The following is a 20,261-nucleotide window of genomic DNA, read 5'->3' on the forward strand; positions in this document are numbered from 1 at the left end:
AAAAATAATATCCATGAACATCACAAAATTTGTAACTTAATTATGCCAGCTAAATCTAATAATAAAAAGTTTCCTTAAGAAACTTTTTAGAGTCAATAATTAGAAAATAACTCATTTTATATTATTTGAAGAATTTTCATAGTTAATATTTTTTCTTTTTTTTATACAGTTTATACAGATTTGTTTTTTATATTTGTTCTTTGGTGTATCAGGAGAAGGCAATGGCTCCCCACTCCAGTATTCTTGCCTGGAAAATCCCATGGATGGAGGAGCCTGGTGGGCTACAGTCCGTGGGGTCGCTAAGAGTAGGGCATGACTGAGCGACTTCACTTTTACTTTTCACTTTCACGCATTGGAGAAGGCAATGGCAACCCACTCCAGTGTTCTTGCCTTGAGAATCCCAGGGACAGGGGAGCCTGGTGGGCTACCATCTATGGGGTCGCATAGAGTTGGACACGACTGAAGCGACTTAGCAGCAGCAGCATGGTGTGTCAACCTATAATTTCGTTCTGGTCACCTACTGAATCTAGTGATAAATGTCTCATTTACCTCAACCCCTGTTGATACTACTTCTAAAAGTGTATTAGCCATTTTCAGTTCTTACAGAATTCTGAAGAAAGAATGCTTCATAAACTATTTTCCTGCCTGCATCTTCTAGTCTTTTTTAGTGGTTAATGGGAACTTCAACTTGCGTGTTCACTTTTACACTCATTATAGTGTGTTATACTCCAATAAGAGTATTAAAGTTCAGTGAAAACCTCTTGCATACTGATGAGAATGCAAATGAACATTGGTGAAAGAATGCTAGGATCTTAAGGCATAAACTGCCCAGTTATCTTGCTATATTCTGTTCAAACAATAGTTACATTATAATGAAGACTGATACAGAATCCATCATACAAATATAATTAGGAATGGCAAAATCATTATATAATTTGTAATTGAATAGAGGTTCAGTTCTAGATTGTTCTGAGTTTAAAAAAAAGAAATGTAATGATTTGATATTAGTGCTTTTTTCTGTTCTTTCCTTCTTATAACCTTTGCCAGCCTTCGGCAAGACATTTCCTTTGCTATATGTAGTGATGGGGAAACTTGGGATGATTATATAAATGAGTGATAACATTGAAAATTTCCAGCTGTAACCTTTATTGGCTACATAACACTGAACAGGCATCAACCATCATCTCAAGAAGACATTTCAGGTATCTGGTTATTGTAGAATTATAAATATTGTAGGATTATTTATTTCAAAAATTGCATGTATCTATCTAAATAAAAATCTCTTTTCCTTGAACCATTTAAAATAAAGTTAAAGGAAGCCCAGATATCTTTCCTTAGAGAAGAGTGATGAGAATGAATAGTCTAGGTTGTATTAATATATTACCTTAATACTTAATATTATATCTATGAATGAATTTTATAAATTTATACAAAATCAGTAGGATTTAGAAAAACATATCAGAGTTCCTTCAGCCTATTCATCTACCTTGGAATTTAAAAAAAAAAAATTATTTGAAGGCTTCCCAGGTGATCCAGTGGTTAAGAATCCGCTTGCTAATGCTGGGACACAGGTTTAATCCCTGGTCCTGGAAGATTCCCACATGTCACAAGACAACTAAGCCTGTGCATCACAGCTACTGAGCCAGCACTCTAGAGCCTGCGAGCCACAACTACCGAAGCCCGGGCACCTAGGGCCTGTGCTCAGCAGCAAGAGAAGCCCGCACAGTGAGAAGCTTGCACATCACAACTAGAGAGTAGCCCCTGTTTGCAATAACTAGAGAAAGCCCGCGTGCAGCCATGAAGACCCGGTGCAGCCATAAATAAATAAATAAATATTTTCAACATTTTTGGATTTTTGGATTCTACGGAAGTGTTTTTTCTTTTCTCAACCTTATGAAAACAAAAATTGAAAATTCTGTTTGATAGACTCATCAGTAAGACAAATTGTTTTTTTCGTAGTGACAGTGTGTTATTACGCCATTATAGCGTTTTGGGTGATCTAATGTCAGTGCTAGTGTTCACAGACTCTGGAATACAAAGCAATCAGGTAAAAAGTGTAATCGTGTTTTCATTTTGTTTTTTAATGTTTTTTGGAGTATCATTGATTTACAGTATTGTGTTAGATGCAGGTGTACAGCAAAGTGAAAAAGTGTAATAATAATGACTTTTATTTTTGATAATATATGAAAGTGTTTTTAAATCAAGATATATAATTGTTGCTAAAAGGATTATACTTAATGGTAGCCCTTGCACAGAAGTTGACAAACTTTCCCTTAAAGGGCCAGATGCTAAATCTTTTAGACTTTCCAGGCCACGTGGTCTTTGTTACAGCTTACTCTTCTCTGCCACTGCAGCACACGTTATAATAGATGTGTAAATAAGTATGACTGTGCTCCAGTAAAACCTTATTTACAGACACTGAAGTTTGAATGCTGTGTAATTTTCATCTGTCATGAAATATTGTTCTTTGTTGGTTATTTTTTCAGCCATTAAAATAAAAAACAAAAGCAAGCCACACGTTACAATTTTACTTGCAATCTATAGTTTGTCAGTGCCCCCCTCCAGCAGTTGATTTTTCTGAATTAACTTTCTAATCTTAATCAGAACTGAATATATATTGCTTAAAACAGTTTTAAGATACATAGCTCATAGTGAATTGTTTTAAGAGCAGTCTTCTTTCCTAGGGAGAAAAGTGTCCATAAATATAGACAATATTTTGACCATAAAGAGGCAGTTGAAAAATTCCATAGCTTACTTATTTCCTTGATTGTGCAGAAGAATCTTGATGTTGCTAAGCTGAATTTTTTAATACAGGTCAAAATCCCATTACAGTGAATATTTTTGTAGTGGAAGTACTCATTCAACAACTGTATTTAAGTACTTACTCTTTCGAAGCATTTAGGTGGTAGATAAATAAATCTCCCATGGATACATTCTGCCATTGACAAACTTCCAGCCTAAAAAGGAATATAAAATCTGTGCAAGTTGTGGCTAAAAATGAACTAAATGTGCTGAAAGCCAAAAAGAAGAGAACGTGGATGATAACAACAGGGATAGAAGTTCAGAAACAGGAATAGAGAAGGCAAAACACTGGGTACTGTATTGAAAATACATGTATGGGGTTAGTGCCAGAGCGAACAGAACAGGGAGAAATATCCAGTCACAGGCCCACAACTGAATGTTGCTCTTTCCTCCCTCACAGTCATTCACTCCTGGGCTTGTCATGAGAATGAGTCCTGCTGCTCTTACTTGGAGCAGGCAGGCTACTGCAGCTAACCCATCAGAAGAGAAGGTGGCTGGTGAATGGACAGAGCTCAGATTTTAGAGCCAGTTAAACCAGCATTTGATTCTCAGTCTGTTACCTGCCGATATGTGAGTTTTGGCAAATTGCTTGATCTTCTTGAACCTCAGTTTCCCAATCTTTAAAATGGGGTTAAAAATGCTTATTTTCTGACATGTAGTTCGTGTTGTGACCTATTCCTCTACCTAGTTTAGTGTTCCTTGCTTGTTGCTTATAAACTTTGAGAAACTGCTTAGTAGAGCATGGATGGTTTTTGCGGCCAGAGACAGGGTCAGATCTGGATTCAAATTCCACCATTACTACTTAATGTGTAAACTTGGGAAAGTTATTTAATTTTTCTATAAAATAAGCATACTTCACAATTTTGTAATGAAGATTCAACCAACTAAAGTGGTAAAATAGTTTCTACTTTTCAAAGACCATATTCTTTGCAGTACATCAGTATATGTCCTCTATAAGTCAAGCAAGTTTTGTTGATCTTTGTTTTTTGGAGTCTGTTATGAAAAAAAATACATATTGAAAAATAGTAAAAAACTTAGACTTGTATGTTTATTGTATGCCAGACTCTGAGCTAAGAATTTATATATATTATTTCATATGTTTCACAATAACCCTAAAATGTAGACACTACTATTATACTTTTAAAGATGAGGAATCTGATGTTTAGAAGATTAAATAATTTGCCTCAGGTTACACAGCTAAGTACTTAAGTGGGGATTTGAACCCCAAAATTCTGCTTCTGCTCTCCTAGTTCAGTTCAGTCGCTCAGTCGTGTCCGACTCTTTGCGACCCCTTGAATCTCAGCACGTCAGGCCTCCTTGTCCATCACTAACTCCCAAAGTCTACTGAAACTCGTGTCCATCAAGTCGGTGATGCCATCCAGCCATCACATCCTCTGTCTTCCCCTTCTCCTTCTGCCCCCAATCCCTCCCAGCATCAGGGTCTTTTCCAGTGAGTCAACTCTTCGCATGAGGTGGCCAAAGTACTGGAGTTTCAGCTTTAGCATCAGTCCTTTCAATGAACACCCAGGACTGATCTCTTTTAGAATGGACTGGTTGGATCTCCTTCAGTCCAAGGGACTCTCAAGAGTCTTCTCCAGCACCACAGTTCAAAAGCATCAATTTTTCGGCGCTCAGCTTTCTTCGCAGTCCAACTCTCACATCCATACATCACCACTGGAAAAACCATAGCCTTGACTAGACGGACCTTTGTTGGCAAAGTAATCTCTCTGCTTTTTAATATGCTATCTAGGTTGGTCATAACTTTCCTTCCAAGGAGTAAATGTCTTTTAATTTCATGGCTGCAATCAGCATCTGCAGTGATTTTGGAGCCCCAAAAAATAAACTGTTTCCACTGTTTCCCCATCTATTTCCCATGAAGTGATGAGACCAGATGCCATGATCTTAGTTTTCTGAATGTTGAGCTTTAAGCCAACCTTTTCACTCTCCTCTTTCACTTTCATCAAGAGGCTCTTTAGTTCCATCTGCATATCTGAGGTTATTGATATTTCTCCCAGCAATCTTGATTCCAGTGCAGCGTTTTTCATGATGTACTCTGCATATAAGTTAAATAAGCAGGGTGACAATATACAGCCTTGACGTACTCCTTTTCCTGTTTGGAACCAGTGTGTTTTTCCATGTCCAGTTCTAACTGTTGCTTCCTGACCTGCATACAGGCTTCTCAAGAGGCAGGTCAGGTGGTCTGGTATTCCCATCTCTTTCAGAACTTTCCACAGTTTATTGTGATCCACACAGTCAAAGGCTTTGGCATAGTCAATAAAGCAGAAAGAGATGTTTTTCTGGAACTCTTCTTGCTTTTTCCATGATCCAGCGGATGTTGGCAATTTGATCTCTGGTTCCTCTGCCTTTTCTAAAACCAGCTGAACATCTGGAAGTTCACGGTTCACGTATTGCTGAAGCCTGGCTTGGAGAATTTTGAGCATGACTTCACTAGCGTGTAAGATGAGTGCAACTGTGCAGTAGTTTGAGCATTCTTTGGCATTCCCTTTCTTTGGGATTGGAATGAAAGCGGACCTTTTCCAGTCCTGTGGCCACTGCTGAGTTTTCCAAATTTGCTGGCATATTGAATGCAGCACTTTCACAGCATCATCTTTCAGGATTTGAAATAGCTCAACTGGAATTCCATCAGCTCCACTAGCTTTGTTCGTAGTGATGCTTTCTAAGGCCCATTTGACTTCGCATTCCAGGATGTCTGGTGAGTGATAACACCATTGTGATTATCTTTGTCATGAAACTCTTTTTTTATACAGTTCTGTGTATTCTTGCCACGTCTTCTTAATATCTTCTGCTTCTGTTAGGTCCATACCATTTTTGTCCTTTATCGAGCCCGTCTTTGCATGAAATGTTCCCTTGGTATCTCTGATTTTCTTGAAGAGATCTCTAGTCTTCCCCATTCTGTTGTTTTCCTCTATTTCTTTGCATTGATCACTGAGGAAGGCTTTCTTATCTCTCCTTGCTATTCTTTGGAACTCTGCATTCAAATGGGAATATCTTTCCTTTTCTCTTTTGCTTTTCCCTTCTCTTCTTTTCACAGCTATTTGTAAGTCCTCTTCAGACAGCCATTTTGCTTTTTTGCATTTCTTTCCCATGGGGATGGTCTTGATGGTCTCCTGTACAATGTCACAAACCTCCATCCATAGTTCATCAGACACTCTATCAGATCTAGTCCCTTAAATCTATTTCTCTCTTCCACTGTATAATCATAAGGGATTTGATTTAGGTCATACCTGAATGGTCTAGTGGTTTTCCCTACTTTCTTCAACTTAAGTCCGAATTTGGCAGTAAGGAGTTCATTATCTGAGCCACAGTCAGCTCCCGGTCTTGTTTTTGCTGAGTAGGTATAAAGCTTCTTTATCTTTGGTTGCAAAGAATATAATCAGTCTGATTTCGGTGTGACCATCTGGTGATTTCCATATGTAGAGTCTTCTCTTGTGTTATTGGAAGAGGGTGTTTGCTATGACCAGTCATTCTCTTGGCAAAACTCTAGTAGCTCTCCTAAGCACTGTATTATATGTCTTCATGTGATTCTGACACACCTCCTCAGAGGCAGCTGCCTCCACTCCCTTCCTGTTGCTATAAAGCATCTAACGCAGTGCCCAGGGTCCAGTAGGCACTTAACAAGTATGAACTCTTTCTGATGTGCATCTCATCTCCCAAGTGTTGGAGCTTAAAGTGTGTTATACCAACCACAGGAGATAGACTGCTTGCTAGAACAGATTAGAAGTCTCTGAAAATGAAAACTCTTCTCCATCCATTCTTTTATATGTTGAGCAATAATTGGTTGACATTACCAGGATAAGTTTAATGTTGCCTTGTAGTTTTCTGCATTATAATTTGGGGTATATGCCATTATATTACTGAATTATAATTTGGCCTATATGCCATTATATACACTAAATTGAATTCAGATGCTTATGAGGTATGATTTTAGTTATGAAACTATCCCCTCTACACTCTCCCCCCACTCAAGTATCTTTTATGACACAGATCACTACCTGACATATGTTTTGGTGATTCTTTTCTGTGGCCCCTTCACTAGTATATATGCTCTAGAAGAGGAGGGAACACACGTTTGGTTCCCTGTTGTATCTCCAGTGCCTAAAACATGCGTGCGTGCTAAGTTGCTTCAATCGTGTCTGACTCTGCAACCCTATGGACTGTAGCCTGCCAGGCTTCTCTGTCCATGGGGTTCTCCAGGCAAGAATGCTGGAGTGGGTTGCCATGCCCTCCTCCGGGGGACCTTCCCGATTTGAGAATTGAAGCCACGTCTCTTATGACCCCTGCATTGGCAGGTGGGTTCTTTACCACTAGCGCCACCCAGGAAGCCCTAAAACAATATATAGCAGGTGCTTAATGCATATTTGTTTCATGCGTGAGTAAATAAAATGTTTGTGCAGTTTATAGAAAACTTATATTTAGTTATTATTTTTCTTTCTAGCTTGGATCAGAAAAACAAGAAAGACTCCGCCTACTATGGAGGTAAGAATACACAAGGAAAATATTCAAATATGTGTCTATAATGCTGTGCTTCTCAGTTGAGAGTTTGTACTCTCAGAGATATGTGAAACCTCTAAAACATATGTGATGCCACCTCTCCAAAATGTTAATTTTACTCCATAGAAAATAATTTCAAGCATTTTTATAATAAAATAAATGTACAAATCATGGAATATAACATAAAATTTATATAAAATTTTAAATGAAGTAATAAAAATTTAAAACAAAATAAAAATACTTTAGAGGATGTTTGGATTTAGAGCAGCTTGCATCAGAACATTTACCTGGCCTCTGGGAGTTCTCTGTTCTGATACGGATGCTTTGGTGAAAGAGTTGAGAAATACTAAATCTCTTGGTCCTATCCAAATCATGCTGTTTATTTTGCCCTTAATTTTATATAAAACTATAAAATTGTATAATTTTTATGTAAATTTAATGCCATGAGGTAGCTGAAGAAACTTTAAAATATACAATTAACAGGTAATAGGTAGCACTCAGTAACTATTAGTTGAATTTGTATGTAAAACTTTAAGAAACATAGGAAATTCCCTGGCGGTCCAGTGGTTAGGATTGCCCAGGGCCTGGGTTCTGTTCCTGATTGGTCAACTAAGACCCTGGAAGCTATATGGAGTGGCCAAAATAAAAGCTTTAGAAGCATAATTTTGGTGGTATGCAGAATGAAAAACATAGCAAAGCTGTGGTATTTGTGTTTTTAAAACATGGTTATTTCGATGGCAGAAACCAGAACAATATTGTAAAGCAATTATCCTTTAATTGAAAATAGATTTTTAAAAAAGAAAAAAAAATGGTTATTTCATAATTTCAAAACAATTATTTCATAATTTTTATTTTAAAACAGTAGCAAAATGTTTGTAAGAGATAAATGTATTTCATAGAAGGGAAGTTTTCAAATTCATTAATATACTGCCTATTCCTTTTCTTTTACTATTGAGGATTCTTCTTTTCCCTCCCTACCACAAACCCTGTTGACAACATAAATGAGTTCCAGTACTCAGGCCACACTTTTTAAGAGGTGGATACTCCAAGGAAGAATTTAGGATAACCTGTAAATTAGCATACCTATCTTTACTGTTCCATACCTCCTGGACTGACCCTATCAGTGTTTGTCTGACCAAGGTCTAAGTGAGCATATTATTAAACCTACTTTTAGCTTTATATGTTGCTTCCATCTTGCCCTTGTCCTACTCTTCTCAGACTCTTTTTTCTAGTATCCAGTGAACCTTGGAATAAAAGTGGGAAAAAAATCAATGTGATCCAGTATGCAGAAGTATCTTCTGTGGTTTCCAGTGGTAAGGATGGATCAAGGAGCCCTTCTCATGTTGGCTGTAATAAGAGCTCCTGTTCTTAGAGAAAAGGGTGCCTCTTCTATCCTCAGAACTTTGGAAGCCTTCTTTCATGGAAACATGAAAGTGATTTCATGATACATGTAAAGTGATTAGATGGAAGTAACTGCAATTATCAGGCCTAAGTCACTACTCCTGTAAATGTTAGGTAATCCCATCATCTCAGACAAGCTCCAGTTAAAACAGTGAGACCAAGTCATTCCGTCCACGGTGCTTACATTCTCAAATATCTGAAAAGGAGCCTCTGTTTCCTCTTTTCAAATATACTATTAATTGCAGTGTTCTTTATACAGAAGAGCCCCCATGTCTGTGGGCCCCCAATACACACACACACATCCTTTTCTCTCCCTCCTGATCCTTTCCATTGTGTTTCAGGAATTTCCATTTTTTTATTAGCAAATTACCGTTCGCATTTAATATTGTTCTAGGAACTTTCTCTACCGTAGAACCTCTACTAAAATCTGCTGCTGCTGCTGCTAAGTCACTTCAGTCGTGTCCGACTCTGTGTGACCCCATAGACGGCAACCCACCAGGCTCCCCCGTCCTTGGGATTTTCCAGGCAAGAACACTGGAGTGGGTTGCCATTTCCTTCTCCAATGTGTGAAAGTGGAAAGTGAAAAGTGAAAGTGAAGTCGCTCGGTCATGTCTGACTCGTAGCAACCCCATGGACTGCAGCCTACCAGGCTCCTCCGTCCATGGGATTTTCTAGGCAAGAGTACTGGAGTGGCTTGCCATTGCCTTCTCTGTACTAAAATCTACCTGTGTCTAAAAGATAGTGAGTCTCTTCTTTCCTTGAAGTGGAGTGGGCTCATTTTCCTACAACGCATAGAAAGAAAGTAGGACCTTTCCCCTATCGTTTCTAAAATATTCTTCCATTTTGTGGGCCCAGGAGGGTGTAGTACCTTTGCAATCTAAGTAGATTTCTTTCAAACTGTTTATCATTTTTATCTTTGCTAATGTCCAGGGCACTCTCCCACACTGATGGCAGAGATTAGAACCAGACTTCTGGGTGTTTTTTTTTTCTGTCACTGTCTTTCCAAGTTCTTAGCCATTTAGTTCGTTGACTTTGTCCTCGCCTGTATCCCTAGTTCAATGAACAACCACTTCCATAAGCACACCTTAGTTCATATCATCACCAAACACTATTCTACCATGACAACTTACAAACTTTTCAATCCCAGATTCTACATATATCATATTAAGGGAGAGGAAAAATCCATTTACAATAAAAATAAGGCATGTATACAGAAAACCTCAAGAATTAAATGGGATTGTTTAATAGGTTATTATAAGGCAAATTCCACTCAGATCAAGAAATACAATTTTGCCAGCTACTCATATGCCCCATCTCAATGCAACCTCCTTTCTAACAAAAGCAACCTGGAACCCTGACTTTTATAGTAATCGTTTCCTCACATGTTTAAATAATCTTTCTTCTCAGCCAAATGTACACTATAGTTTAGACTTGCCTGTTTTGTAAAAACTTCATACTTAAGTCTCTTTCAGTTTATATGTTCTTCCTCCATCGCTTTTATTTCCTGACAGATTTATCTATTGAAAAACCCACCCAAAGTTTGCCACAGTCTAGATTTTGCTAATCTTATGCTCTCTGGGTTTTCCTTGTGGCTCAGCTGGTAAAGAATCTGCCTGCAATGCGGGAGACCTGGGTTCGATCCCTGGATTGGGAAGATCCCCTGGATAAGGGAAAGGCTACCCACTCCAGTATTCTGGCCAGGAGAATTCCATGGACTGTATAGTCTATGGAGTCGCAAAGAGTCGGACACGACTGAGTGACTTTCACTTTCATGCTCTCTGTGTAGGCTTCCCAGGTGGCGCTAGTGGTAAAGTACCTGCCTGCCAATGCAGGAGACATAAGAGATGTGGGTTTGATCCCTGGGTTGGGAAGATCCCCTGGAAGAGGGCATGGCAACCCACTCCAGTGTTCTTGCCTAGAGAATCCCATGGACAAAGGAGCCTGATGGGGTACAGTCCAAAGGGTCTCAAAGAGTTGGACAAGACTGAAGGGACTTAGCACGCATGCACGCATCTTCTCTGCATTATCCAACATGTTCTCCTGTTCCCCTGTCTTCCAAATTTGCAGCTGGATCCAGCAGCCAGATACTGATGTTTGATCTGTTTTTCAAGAATGTATAAAGTGTTTGGCAAGACTCCAGGAGAGCATTGTGTATGGTTGTCCTTCTTTTTGTGATTTTTGTAGATGCTCATGCTTAACGTATATGGTCAGTTCATTGGAAACAACCTCCTGTTCTTGCATATCTTTTGAAACTAGTTTGTTTTTAAGATGCTACCAGTAATTTGAGTTCTCTACTTTTTTTCAAATCTGTTAGAACTCCCACCCCCAAATAGACTTCTGCCATATCATCTATAGACTATGGCTGAAGGTTTGTTATTTAGTCACTAAGTCATCTCCAGCTCTTTTGCAGCCCCATAGACTGTAGCCTGCCAGGCTGATGGCTGAAGGTAGCCAGTAGCAATTAGAATTACCATTTACAGTAGCACCAGAAAGCATAAAATACCATGATAAAAATTTAACAAACTATTTGCAAGACATGTAGACTTAAAACTATAGAACATTGGTAAGAGAAATTAAGGAAGACCTAAATTAATGGGGAGATATATCTGTTCATTGATTGGAATATTTAGTATTGCTAAGATGTTAGTTCTCCCAAAAGCTACTGATTCACAGCAGTAATTCTTAACATTTTGTCATGAATCAGTTACAGAGAAGGCTTATTATAACACAAATTGCAGAACCTTTTCCCCAGAGTTTTTGATCCACAAAGTCTAGAGTAAGCCCTGCATATTTGCATTTATAGCAAGTTCCCTGGTGATGCTAGCTAATCCTGCTGATCCAGAGCCCATACTTTGTGAATCACTTCTCTATAGACTCAATCAAGTAAAAATCCAGTTAAAATCCCATTAGACTTGTTTTGGTAGAAATCAAGATGCTGATTCTAAAATATATATGGAAATTCAGAGGGCCTAGAGTAGCTGAAAGCAGTCATGAAAAAGGAGACAACAATTAGAGGACTTATGCTCTAACAATTAGAGAACTGACTTTAAGACTTACTCTAAAACCATAATAATTAAGACAGCATGGTACTGGTGTAAGGATATATAAACAAATAAATGGAAAAGAATAGAGAGTTTAGAGACAGATAGTATACTACCAGCTGGTTTTTGGCAGTAGCACCAAAGGAACACAATTAGAAATGAAAAATCTTTATAACAAGTGATGCTAGAATAATATCCATATGGGAAAGCTGAACTTGATCCCTGCCTCACATCATAAACAGATATTAATTAAAGGTGTGGATCCTAGACTAAATGTAAAAGTTAAGACTATAATGCTTCTACAAGAAAACATAGTGGAAGGCTTCCCTGGTGACTCAGTGGTAAAGAATCTGTGTGCCAGTGCAGGAGACATGGGTTTGATCCCTGATCCGGAAGATCCCACGTGCCACAGAGCAGCTAAGCCAGTGAGCCACAACTATTGAGCCTGTGCTCTAGAGCCCATTGACTGCAACTGCCGAAGCCCGTACACCCGAGAGCCCATGCTCTACAACAAGAGAAACCATGATGGGAAACGTGTGCACCACAGTGAAGAGCAGCCCCCACTCGCTGAAACTGGAGAAAAGCCTGCAGAGCGGCAAAGACCCAGCACAGCCAGGAGTAAATGAAATAAAATTATAGGAAAAGGAGGAAACAGTGGGATATCTTCACAACTTTGGGAAAGACAGGAGATAGTAAGCACCATCATGAGAAGAAACATTGATAAATTGAGCCTAATCAAAATTAGAAACTAATGCTCAAATCAAAAGAGAACATGAAGAAAGGAACTGACTGGGAGAAAATAATCCCAGTACAAGGATCTGACAAAGGCCTTTATTCAGACTGTATAAAAACCACTTCAACCCAATGATAGAAGACAAAGCTAGTAAAAATGGGGTGAAAATCTTGAATTGGCTTTAATAAGATTCAAGAATAGCCACTAAGCATATGGAAAGATACTTAACATCGCTAGTCATCATAGTGGGATGCCATCACACATCTATGAAAATGGCTAAAATTTAGAAGATTGACAGTAGCCATAACTAGAGCAACAGTAAACGTATGTATATAACCATATAGTGCTGATTGGTAGGGAAATTATATAACCATGTTAAAAAACTGACAGTTTCTTCCTACCCTATAACTCAGCAGTTATAGGTCACCTTGAAGGCGAAGGAATCCGTTTTTAGGCTCACTTTTTGCGAAACTCTGGCCAAAAGAATCTAGTTCCTTGAAATACTATTTAAGCTTCCTGATTCACGCCCAGCCCAACTTTCTAGCTTTCCTTTTTATATTTGCTATATCCATCCTACCTTTGAAGGTACTCCTTGCTGTTTCCCAAGTTGAATGTCTTCTTTCTCTTCCATCAGCTGCGCTCTTCTGCTCATGCTTAATTTCATTTAAAAAGCCCTTTAAAATCATTGCAGCACTCTTTGCAATAGCTAGAACATGGATGCAACCTAGATGTCTGTCGACAGATGAATGGATAAAGAAGTTGTGGTACATATGCACAATGGAATATTACTCGGACATAAAAAGGAACGCATTTGAGTCAGTTCTAATGAGGTGGGTAAAGCCTATTATACAGAGTGAAGTAAGTCAGAAAGATGAATATTGTATACTGTCACACATATATGGAATCTAGAAAGATAGTACTGATGAATATATTTGCAAGGCAGCAATGGAGAAACAAACATAGAGAACAGATTTATGGACATGGGGAGAAGGGAGGATAGGGTGAGATGTATGGAGAGAGTAACTTGGAAATTTACATTACCACATGTAAAATGGATAGCTAATGGGAATTTGCTGTTTGTCTCAGGGAACTCATGCAGGGGCTCCGAATCAACCTAGAGGGTTGGGATGGGGAGGGAGATGGGAGGGAGGATCAAGAGGGAGAGGATATATGTGGAGATCCAAACAGTCCATTCTAAAGGAGATCAATCCTGGGTGTTCATTGGAAGGACTGATGCTAAAGCTGAAACTCCACTACTTTGGCCACCTCATGCAACGAGTTGACTCACTGGAAAAGACTCTGAAGCTGGGAGGGATTGGGGGCAGGAGGAGAAGGGGACGACAGAGAATGAGATGGCTGGATGGCATCACAGACTCAATGGACATGAGTTTGAGTGAACTCCGGGAGTTGGTGATGGACAGGGAGGCCTGGCGTGCTGTGATTCATGGGGTCGCAAAGAGTCAGACATGACTGAGCTACTGAACTGAACTGAACTGGTGGCTGATTCATGTTAATGTTTGTCGGAAAACAACAAAATTCTGTAAAGCAATTATCCTTCAATTAAAAATAAATAAATTTAAAAAGAAAAACAAAATTGTATAATGCTTTCTTCAACTTTTCTCCCAGCTTCTTAACTCAGAGTTAGTCATTTCTTTCTTGATATAGCTACACTGCCTTATGCATTTGTGTAACCCTTTGAGTTCAGTATTATAATTACTTATTTTATTTGTACATCTTTCAGACTATATTATGGGCTATATGGCACAAGGATTATGTCTTATTAATTTATATATCATAAACACTTAACACAGAACCTGATCCATTATTAGATAGGCTTTTATTGACAGACTTGAAAATCTCAATGCCATGTAAGTATATTACCTGGTTGTATGACAGAGTTTGAATTTCCAGCAGCCAACTATAAAATAACCCTGAGAAACTGAATATATTTTGAAATTGAGCATTGCTTGTACTTTTTTTCATGAAAATTCACATTTTTCTTAAGGTTGCCAATATCATTCAATACCTGTTCATCAGTTCAATACAAGTTGAAGTAACATTTCACAAAAATTAATAAGGTAAACTTTTATTAGTCTTAACTATGTCCTATTAGAAGCCACATATAGCAAGTTATTTTGAAATATGGCTTCTCCTTTCATACTTACAAGATGGTAGGAAACACAGTTTTCAGTTCGAAAAAGTGAATAATGCTTTGACAAAATACATGACTCAGCAGTAGGTTTACAGACAGTAGAAGAAAGCGGTAATATTAGAGCTTACTCACTTCCTTTTTAATACATATGCTCAATGAAGGGCTTCTCTGGTGGCTCAGCTGGTAAAAAAATAAAAACCCGCCTGACAATGCAGGAGACCCAAGAGACGCATATCCAATCCCTGGGTCAGAAAGATTCTCTGCAGAAGGAAATGGCAACCCACTCCAGTATTCTCGCCTTTAAAATCACATGGAAAGGGGAGCCTGGTGGGCCACAGTCCATGGGTCACAAAGAGTTGGTCATGACTGAGGACACACGCCCACAAGCATGCTCCGTGAAAGAGGAAGAGGAAATTCTTGAAACGAGTAGAGAATGGAGCTGCATGGTGATACTGTAGTCGAAGGAGAGGCTGGAGCTGCAAGGTAGCACCTTGTTAACTCGGCCATGTTCTCAGATCTGGGCTGATGGCTCCAATGACTCATTTTTTTGTCCGTGTCCAAAGTGATTTGGCTCTGAAAGATATCACAGTGACTAAAACACAAGAGAGTTTGTAAGTGTTGCCAGAATTGTATATATTAATTTACAGTAAGAGATTCAATTGGCATAGGAAAAAGCCATAGGATGTGAGTATGATATTTGAATGAGAAAAGTTAACTAGTAAAATTAATGTTTAATTGCATCAGGCCCAGAATCACCTGTTGTGTCCATTTCACCATAGGGATAGTCTGACCACACGAATAGCCTTATGATTTGGAATAGAAAAAAGTTGCCACATACTTGTTAAGGTTTTTCTTCCCGTGAACAGTGTTTTTATGGATTGTCAGCATTTGTTTCTATGATTCCCTTTTTTCTTTAAAATAAATAATTGACCTATTATTTATTTTGCTATTACAGTAGTTACATTATCGTCAAATGTTGCTGGCCCTGTAGCTCTTCTTTTATTTTACTCTTTTCACATCTCTGACCTGGCCTATCTTGCAGTTTAACTTTCAGAGAGGACTCTTCTTTCTGAATTTCTGAGGCCCATCTCACTGTTGTCTCCAAGTGACCGACATTTGTTGAGCATGTTCTTGGTGCCTAGTATTAGCTCATTTTATAAGTTACAGAATCGAAATGTTTTAGGATTAACGTTTTGCATATATAATCCTATTTTTCTACAGATTTATATGGGGAGTGTATGCTCTTATGCAAAAATAGACCCCCTGCCCTAAAGCTGACAGTATCACTGTTGGAAATATGGTGAAATTGGATAAAAAAATTGTACCAGGTTCGTGCTCTGAGTTGTAACATCATTCATTTAAAGTGAATGAACTAGAGATGTGTGTATCAAGGTGGATAAATCTCAGAAACATAATATTGAGTAAAAAGAGCAAGTTGCAGAAGATTTCAATACCATTTATGGGCTTCCTCAGTGACTCAGCGGGTAAATAACGACCTGCAGCACAGGAGACACAGGAGATGCAGATTTGATCCCTGGGTTAGGAAGATCCCCTGGGGAAGGAAACAACAACCCATCCAGTATTCTTGCCTGATAAATCCCATGGACAGGGGAGCCTATGGGCTACAGTCCAAGAGTCAGACATGTCTGAGTGACTAAAGCAGTGTCATTTATAAAAAGTTTGAAAGCAGGGAAAGAAAAATGGACTTCTAAGTAAAGTTAGTCAGTTAAACATATGAGTTTACTTTCTCCTTTTGAGTTTAATGAAAATGAAAGTGAAGGGTTTATTTTTAAAAGCATAAATTTACAAGGTTAATGAAAAATTGAAGACACAAAAGCAGTAACAATGTTTTAGAAACTGGAAAAGCAGATGAGCAAATGTTAGCAAACTTAGCAAAACTAAGAAGCATGACTTCTAGCAGAGAAGAAAGCTTAGAAGGAACCCAGTTTAAACCACAGAACCCCAGAATGCTCAGTAATTAGCAGTGCCAGGAACCTGAAAGTGGAGTTGAGGCTGATGCTAAAAACAGTAACCTGGTTGAAAATCTATTTAAGAAGCAATTAGGTGTTAACCAGTAAATGTAGAAGAAATAATAGAGTTGGAAAGTCACCATTTTTCAACTGCACTGTGAAAATCGATCAAGGAAAAATCATTAGTGGATATTAAAACCATTGGATCAGATTTTGTTGGGGAATAGCATATTTACATGGTCTCAAGGTATCGCCCTGCAGATTACTTTTTAATTACAGAGGGGAAGAAAAAGTAACCTTATAGGGGACAAATTTCACCATACCACCTTAACCAGTTAGTCAAAAGTTGTATCAAGTAGAACAGACTTCACATCACGTATACCTCTTTGTATAATGCAGTGAGAGTAAGACATCATTCATGTAGTATTTTTTTTTTTTAACTAACAGCCTTATTCAATTCACAAGGAACTAACCAGAAAAACTCATGAAACGCCGGGCTAGTCATGTCATTATAATGAACGACAAAGAAAAACTAATCGACATGACAACTAAATGTGACATGTAATCCTGAATGGGGGAAAAACTTAGCTATAAAGGATAGCATTGGGATATTTCTTTAAATTTGAACATGAACCATGTATTAAATGATAGCATTGTATCAGTGTTAAATCTCCTAAAGAAGAAGAAAAGGACACTGTTAAATTCCCTTTGTGAAAGTCTGAAAACCATATAACTTCTCTACCCAGTGGAAAACTGGAGGTTTTATTCATGGGGAAGGGAAAACAGTACAGACTGTTTTTCATACAAATATGAAGGAAGAGGTACATTCTGAAAAATAAAGGGATTAAATGAACACATACATACTGAACATATAAAGTTGAATTACAGATGAGTATGTGGGAAATAAATAAATGTCATTATCTCCAAGAAAAACCTTGGGTAGGAAAAGTAATCCTAGTATACAGAAAACTCACTTGTTGATAGTGTTTATTCATAATACTAATATAAATATTGAATATTGATCTACAGCTGTATTGAGGATATGCTCATTCACTCAGTTGTGTCCGACTCTTTGTGATCTCATGGACTGGACTGTAACCCACCAGGGTCCTCTGTTCATGGAATTTTCCAGGCAAGAATACTGGAATGGGTTGCCATTTCCTTCTCCAAGGGGTCTTCCCAACCCAGGGATTGAAATCGCATCTCCTATATTGGCAGGCGGATTCTTTACCACTGAGCCACCTGGGAAGCAGGATAAATCCTCATTTTCAGTAATAAGAAGTTAATATATAAGCTTAAAGCTGAAAAATAAAGTGGTGATAATAGAAGAATGTTATGGAGGAGTTGGGACAAAGTCTCCTTGATAGCTGTCAACACTTTTGTGACTCCCTGGTTTGGCTTGTACCATAAATACCAGCCAGAAGAATATAAAGTAGTTGTTTCCCAGGACAGAGAAATAATATTTTTCATAATAAGCCATTTAGGACGATGTGGCCTTACATAACTTTGATTTAAAAAAAGAATTTGAGAAACCACACTGTAGATGTGGAGTAGATGCTGTAGATGGGGAGTAGCAAAGTTTTTTCTTCAGAGCACCAGATAAATATTTTGGCCATTGTGAGACAATCTCTGTTGCAACTGTTTAACCCTGGCAGTTTTTCTCTGAAAGCAACATGTAAACCAGTGAGTGTGACTGTGCCCAGCACAACTTTATTTACAAGGCAAACAACAACTGTATCCTAGTTTGTCAACCCCTGCTGTCGATCGGTGGATTTGAAATTGGGATACCTGTACCCTGGGTACACAGAAACTTCCTGTGGGATATACAGATATGGATAGCTTTAAAGCAATTAATTTCCATGTTCTCTCTTTCCATATGTAGTCCTTCCTAAAAAAGATTTGCTGGAGATCCTTCTGGTCTGCCAGTACTCCTTTCTTTCTTTCATAATCATCTATCTTTCAGAAGAAAAGCTTACTTCTTGTCCACCCTAAATCTAACTTGGTGCATTGCCTTGGAATTTAAAAATCAGGGCACCAAACAAAGAGACATTGGAGAATCTGGCCTGAGGGAAAGTCCCTTGAGAACAAAACAAAAAGCTTCAATAAAAATTATTGAAAGGGGCAACATATTATTTTATCCAGGTGACAGACTCATGGCAAGACCCCATGCCTTATAGTGTCTCTGTCTATCTAGCTATCCTTTTATCTATCTTAAAATTAAAATCCCACAAGTGAGAAAGTTGTCATGGGCATACATAATAACACATTTATTTGAATTTAAAAATTAAGTTAGATTTTTTTTCTGACAGATTTGGGTGATTGGATTTGACACTGGGGACTGGTTTTGTCAGTTATATGGTTATATTTTCCATAAATTGAATAAACTAAACTGCAGTCCAAAGCTTTGACAAAAATGTTTAAAGCATGCATTCAATCTACAATAAACTGCCATTACTTAAGTGTCAAATAAGCATGGTGGTACATAGTTTTTAAAAGTCTTAGGAGAGACAAGCATGTAAAAGTTTTAAAAACCACTGCTGTTTTGTTTATGGATCTATAAAGATGTAGTGGAAGTATAAAAGCATGCATGTAGTTGTTACTGCTGGGAAGGACAGTGTGGACAAGGGGTCACAGTATTTTCTTGGTTATATCTGTAGTTTTTATTTTCTTCAAATGGATGGTGGTCATACCTGTAGTGTTTTCTTTCTTAAGTTGGTCATATTTGTAGTGTTTTATTTCTTAAGTTGGATGGTGGGCACATGGGCATATATTATGTTATTAGCTATATTTATTTATGGGCTTCCCTCATAGCTAAGTTGGTAAGGAATCTGCAATGCAGGAGACCTGGGTTCAATCCCTGGGTCGGGAAGATCTTCTGGAGAAGGAAATGACAACCCACTCCAATATTCTTGACTGAAGAATCCCATGGACAGAAGAGCCTAGCAGGCTGCATTCTACAGGGTCGCAGGAGTCGGACATGCTTAGCCTCTAAACTACCACCACCACATTTATTTATACATGTGAAATATTTCCTTTAAAAAGAATGCAATGAAACCTTATAAGCCTATATTTTAAGTGAACATGTTGGGTCCCTGATAGAAAATTAAGATATTCAGAATAAACTGAAAAATTAAATGCTTGAAATTCTAAAATACCAAAAGCACTTAAGGAGTTACATGGCAATATGTATAAGAAACAATGAAAAAAGGGAAAGAATCAATGTGGTTTAGTTTTGCGAATTCCTTTTTAAATATTTAATGCCTTTATGTTTTTATTGTTCATTCGGTTACTTATCAGGCACCTCAGTTCAGTTCAGTCGCTCAGTCGTGTCCGACTCTCCGCGACCCCATGAATCACAGCACGCCAGGCCTCCCTGTCCATCACCAACTCCCGGAGTTCACTCAAACTCATGTCCACAGAGTCGGTGATGCCATCCAGCCATCTCATTCTCTGTCATTCCCTTCTCCTCCTGCCCTCAATCCTTCCCAGCATCAGAGTCTTTTCCAGTGAGTCAACTCGTTGCATGAGGTGGCCAAAGTATTGGAGTTTCAGCTTCAGCGTCAGTCCTTCCAATGAACACCCAGGATTGATCTCCTTTAGAATGGACTGGTTGGATCTCCTTGCAGTCCAAGGTACTCTCAAGAGTCTTC

At 38.3% G+C, this 20,261-nt stretch overlaps 1 protein-coding gene across 1 annotated transcript in view; it reads left to right on the forward strand.

The window, feature by feature from the left end:
* NDUFAF2 (NADH:ubiquinone oxidoreductase complex assembly factor 2) overlaps positions 1–20,261 on the forward strand; it is a 178,865-nt gene that overhangs the window by 119,126 nt on the left and 39,478 nt on the right. The window contains exon 3 of the mRNA XM_055422015.2: positions 7,259–7,299. Coding sequence (XP_055277990.1) covers positions 7,259–7,299 — 41 coding nt within the window. The remainder of the gene's footprint in view (positions 1–7,258; positions 7,300–20,261) is intronic.

Source organism: Moschus berezovskii, chromosome 18, assembly GCF_049115385.1.
Source record: "Moschus berezovskii isolate FMDL1 chromosome 18, NW_MosBer_1.0, whole genome shotgun sequence".
NCBI classification, from domain to species: domain Eukaryota; kingdom Metazoa; phylum Chordata; class Mammalia; order Artiodactyla; family Moschidae; genus Moschus; species Moschus berezovskii.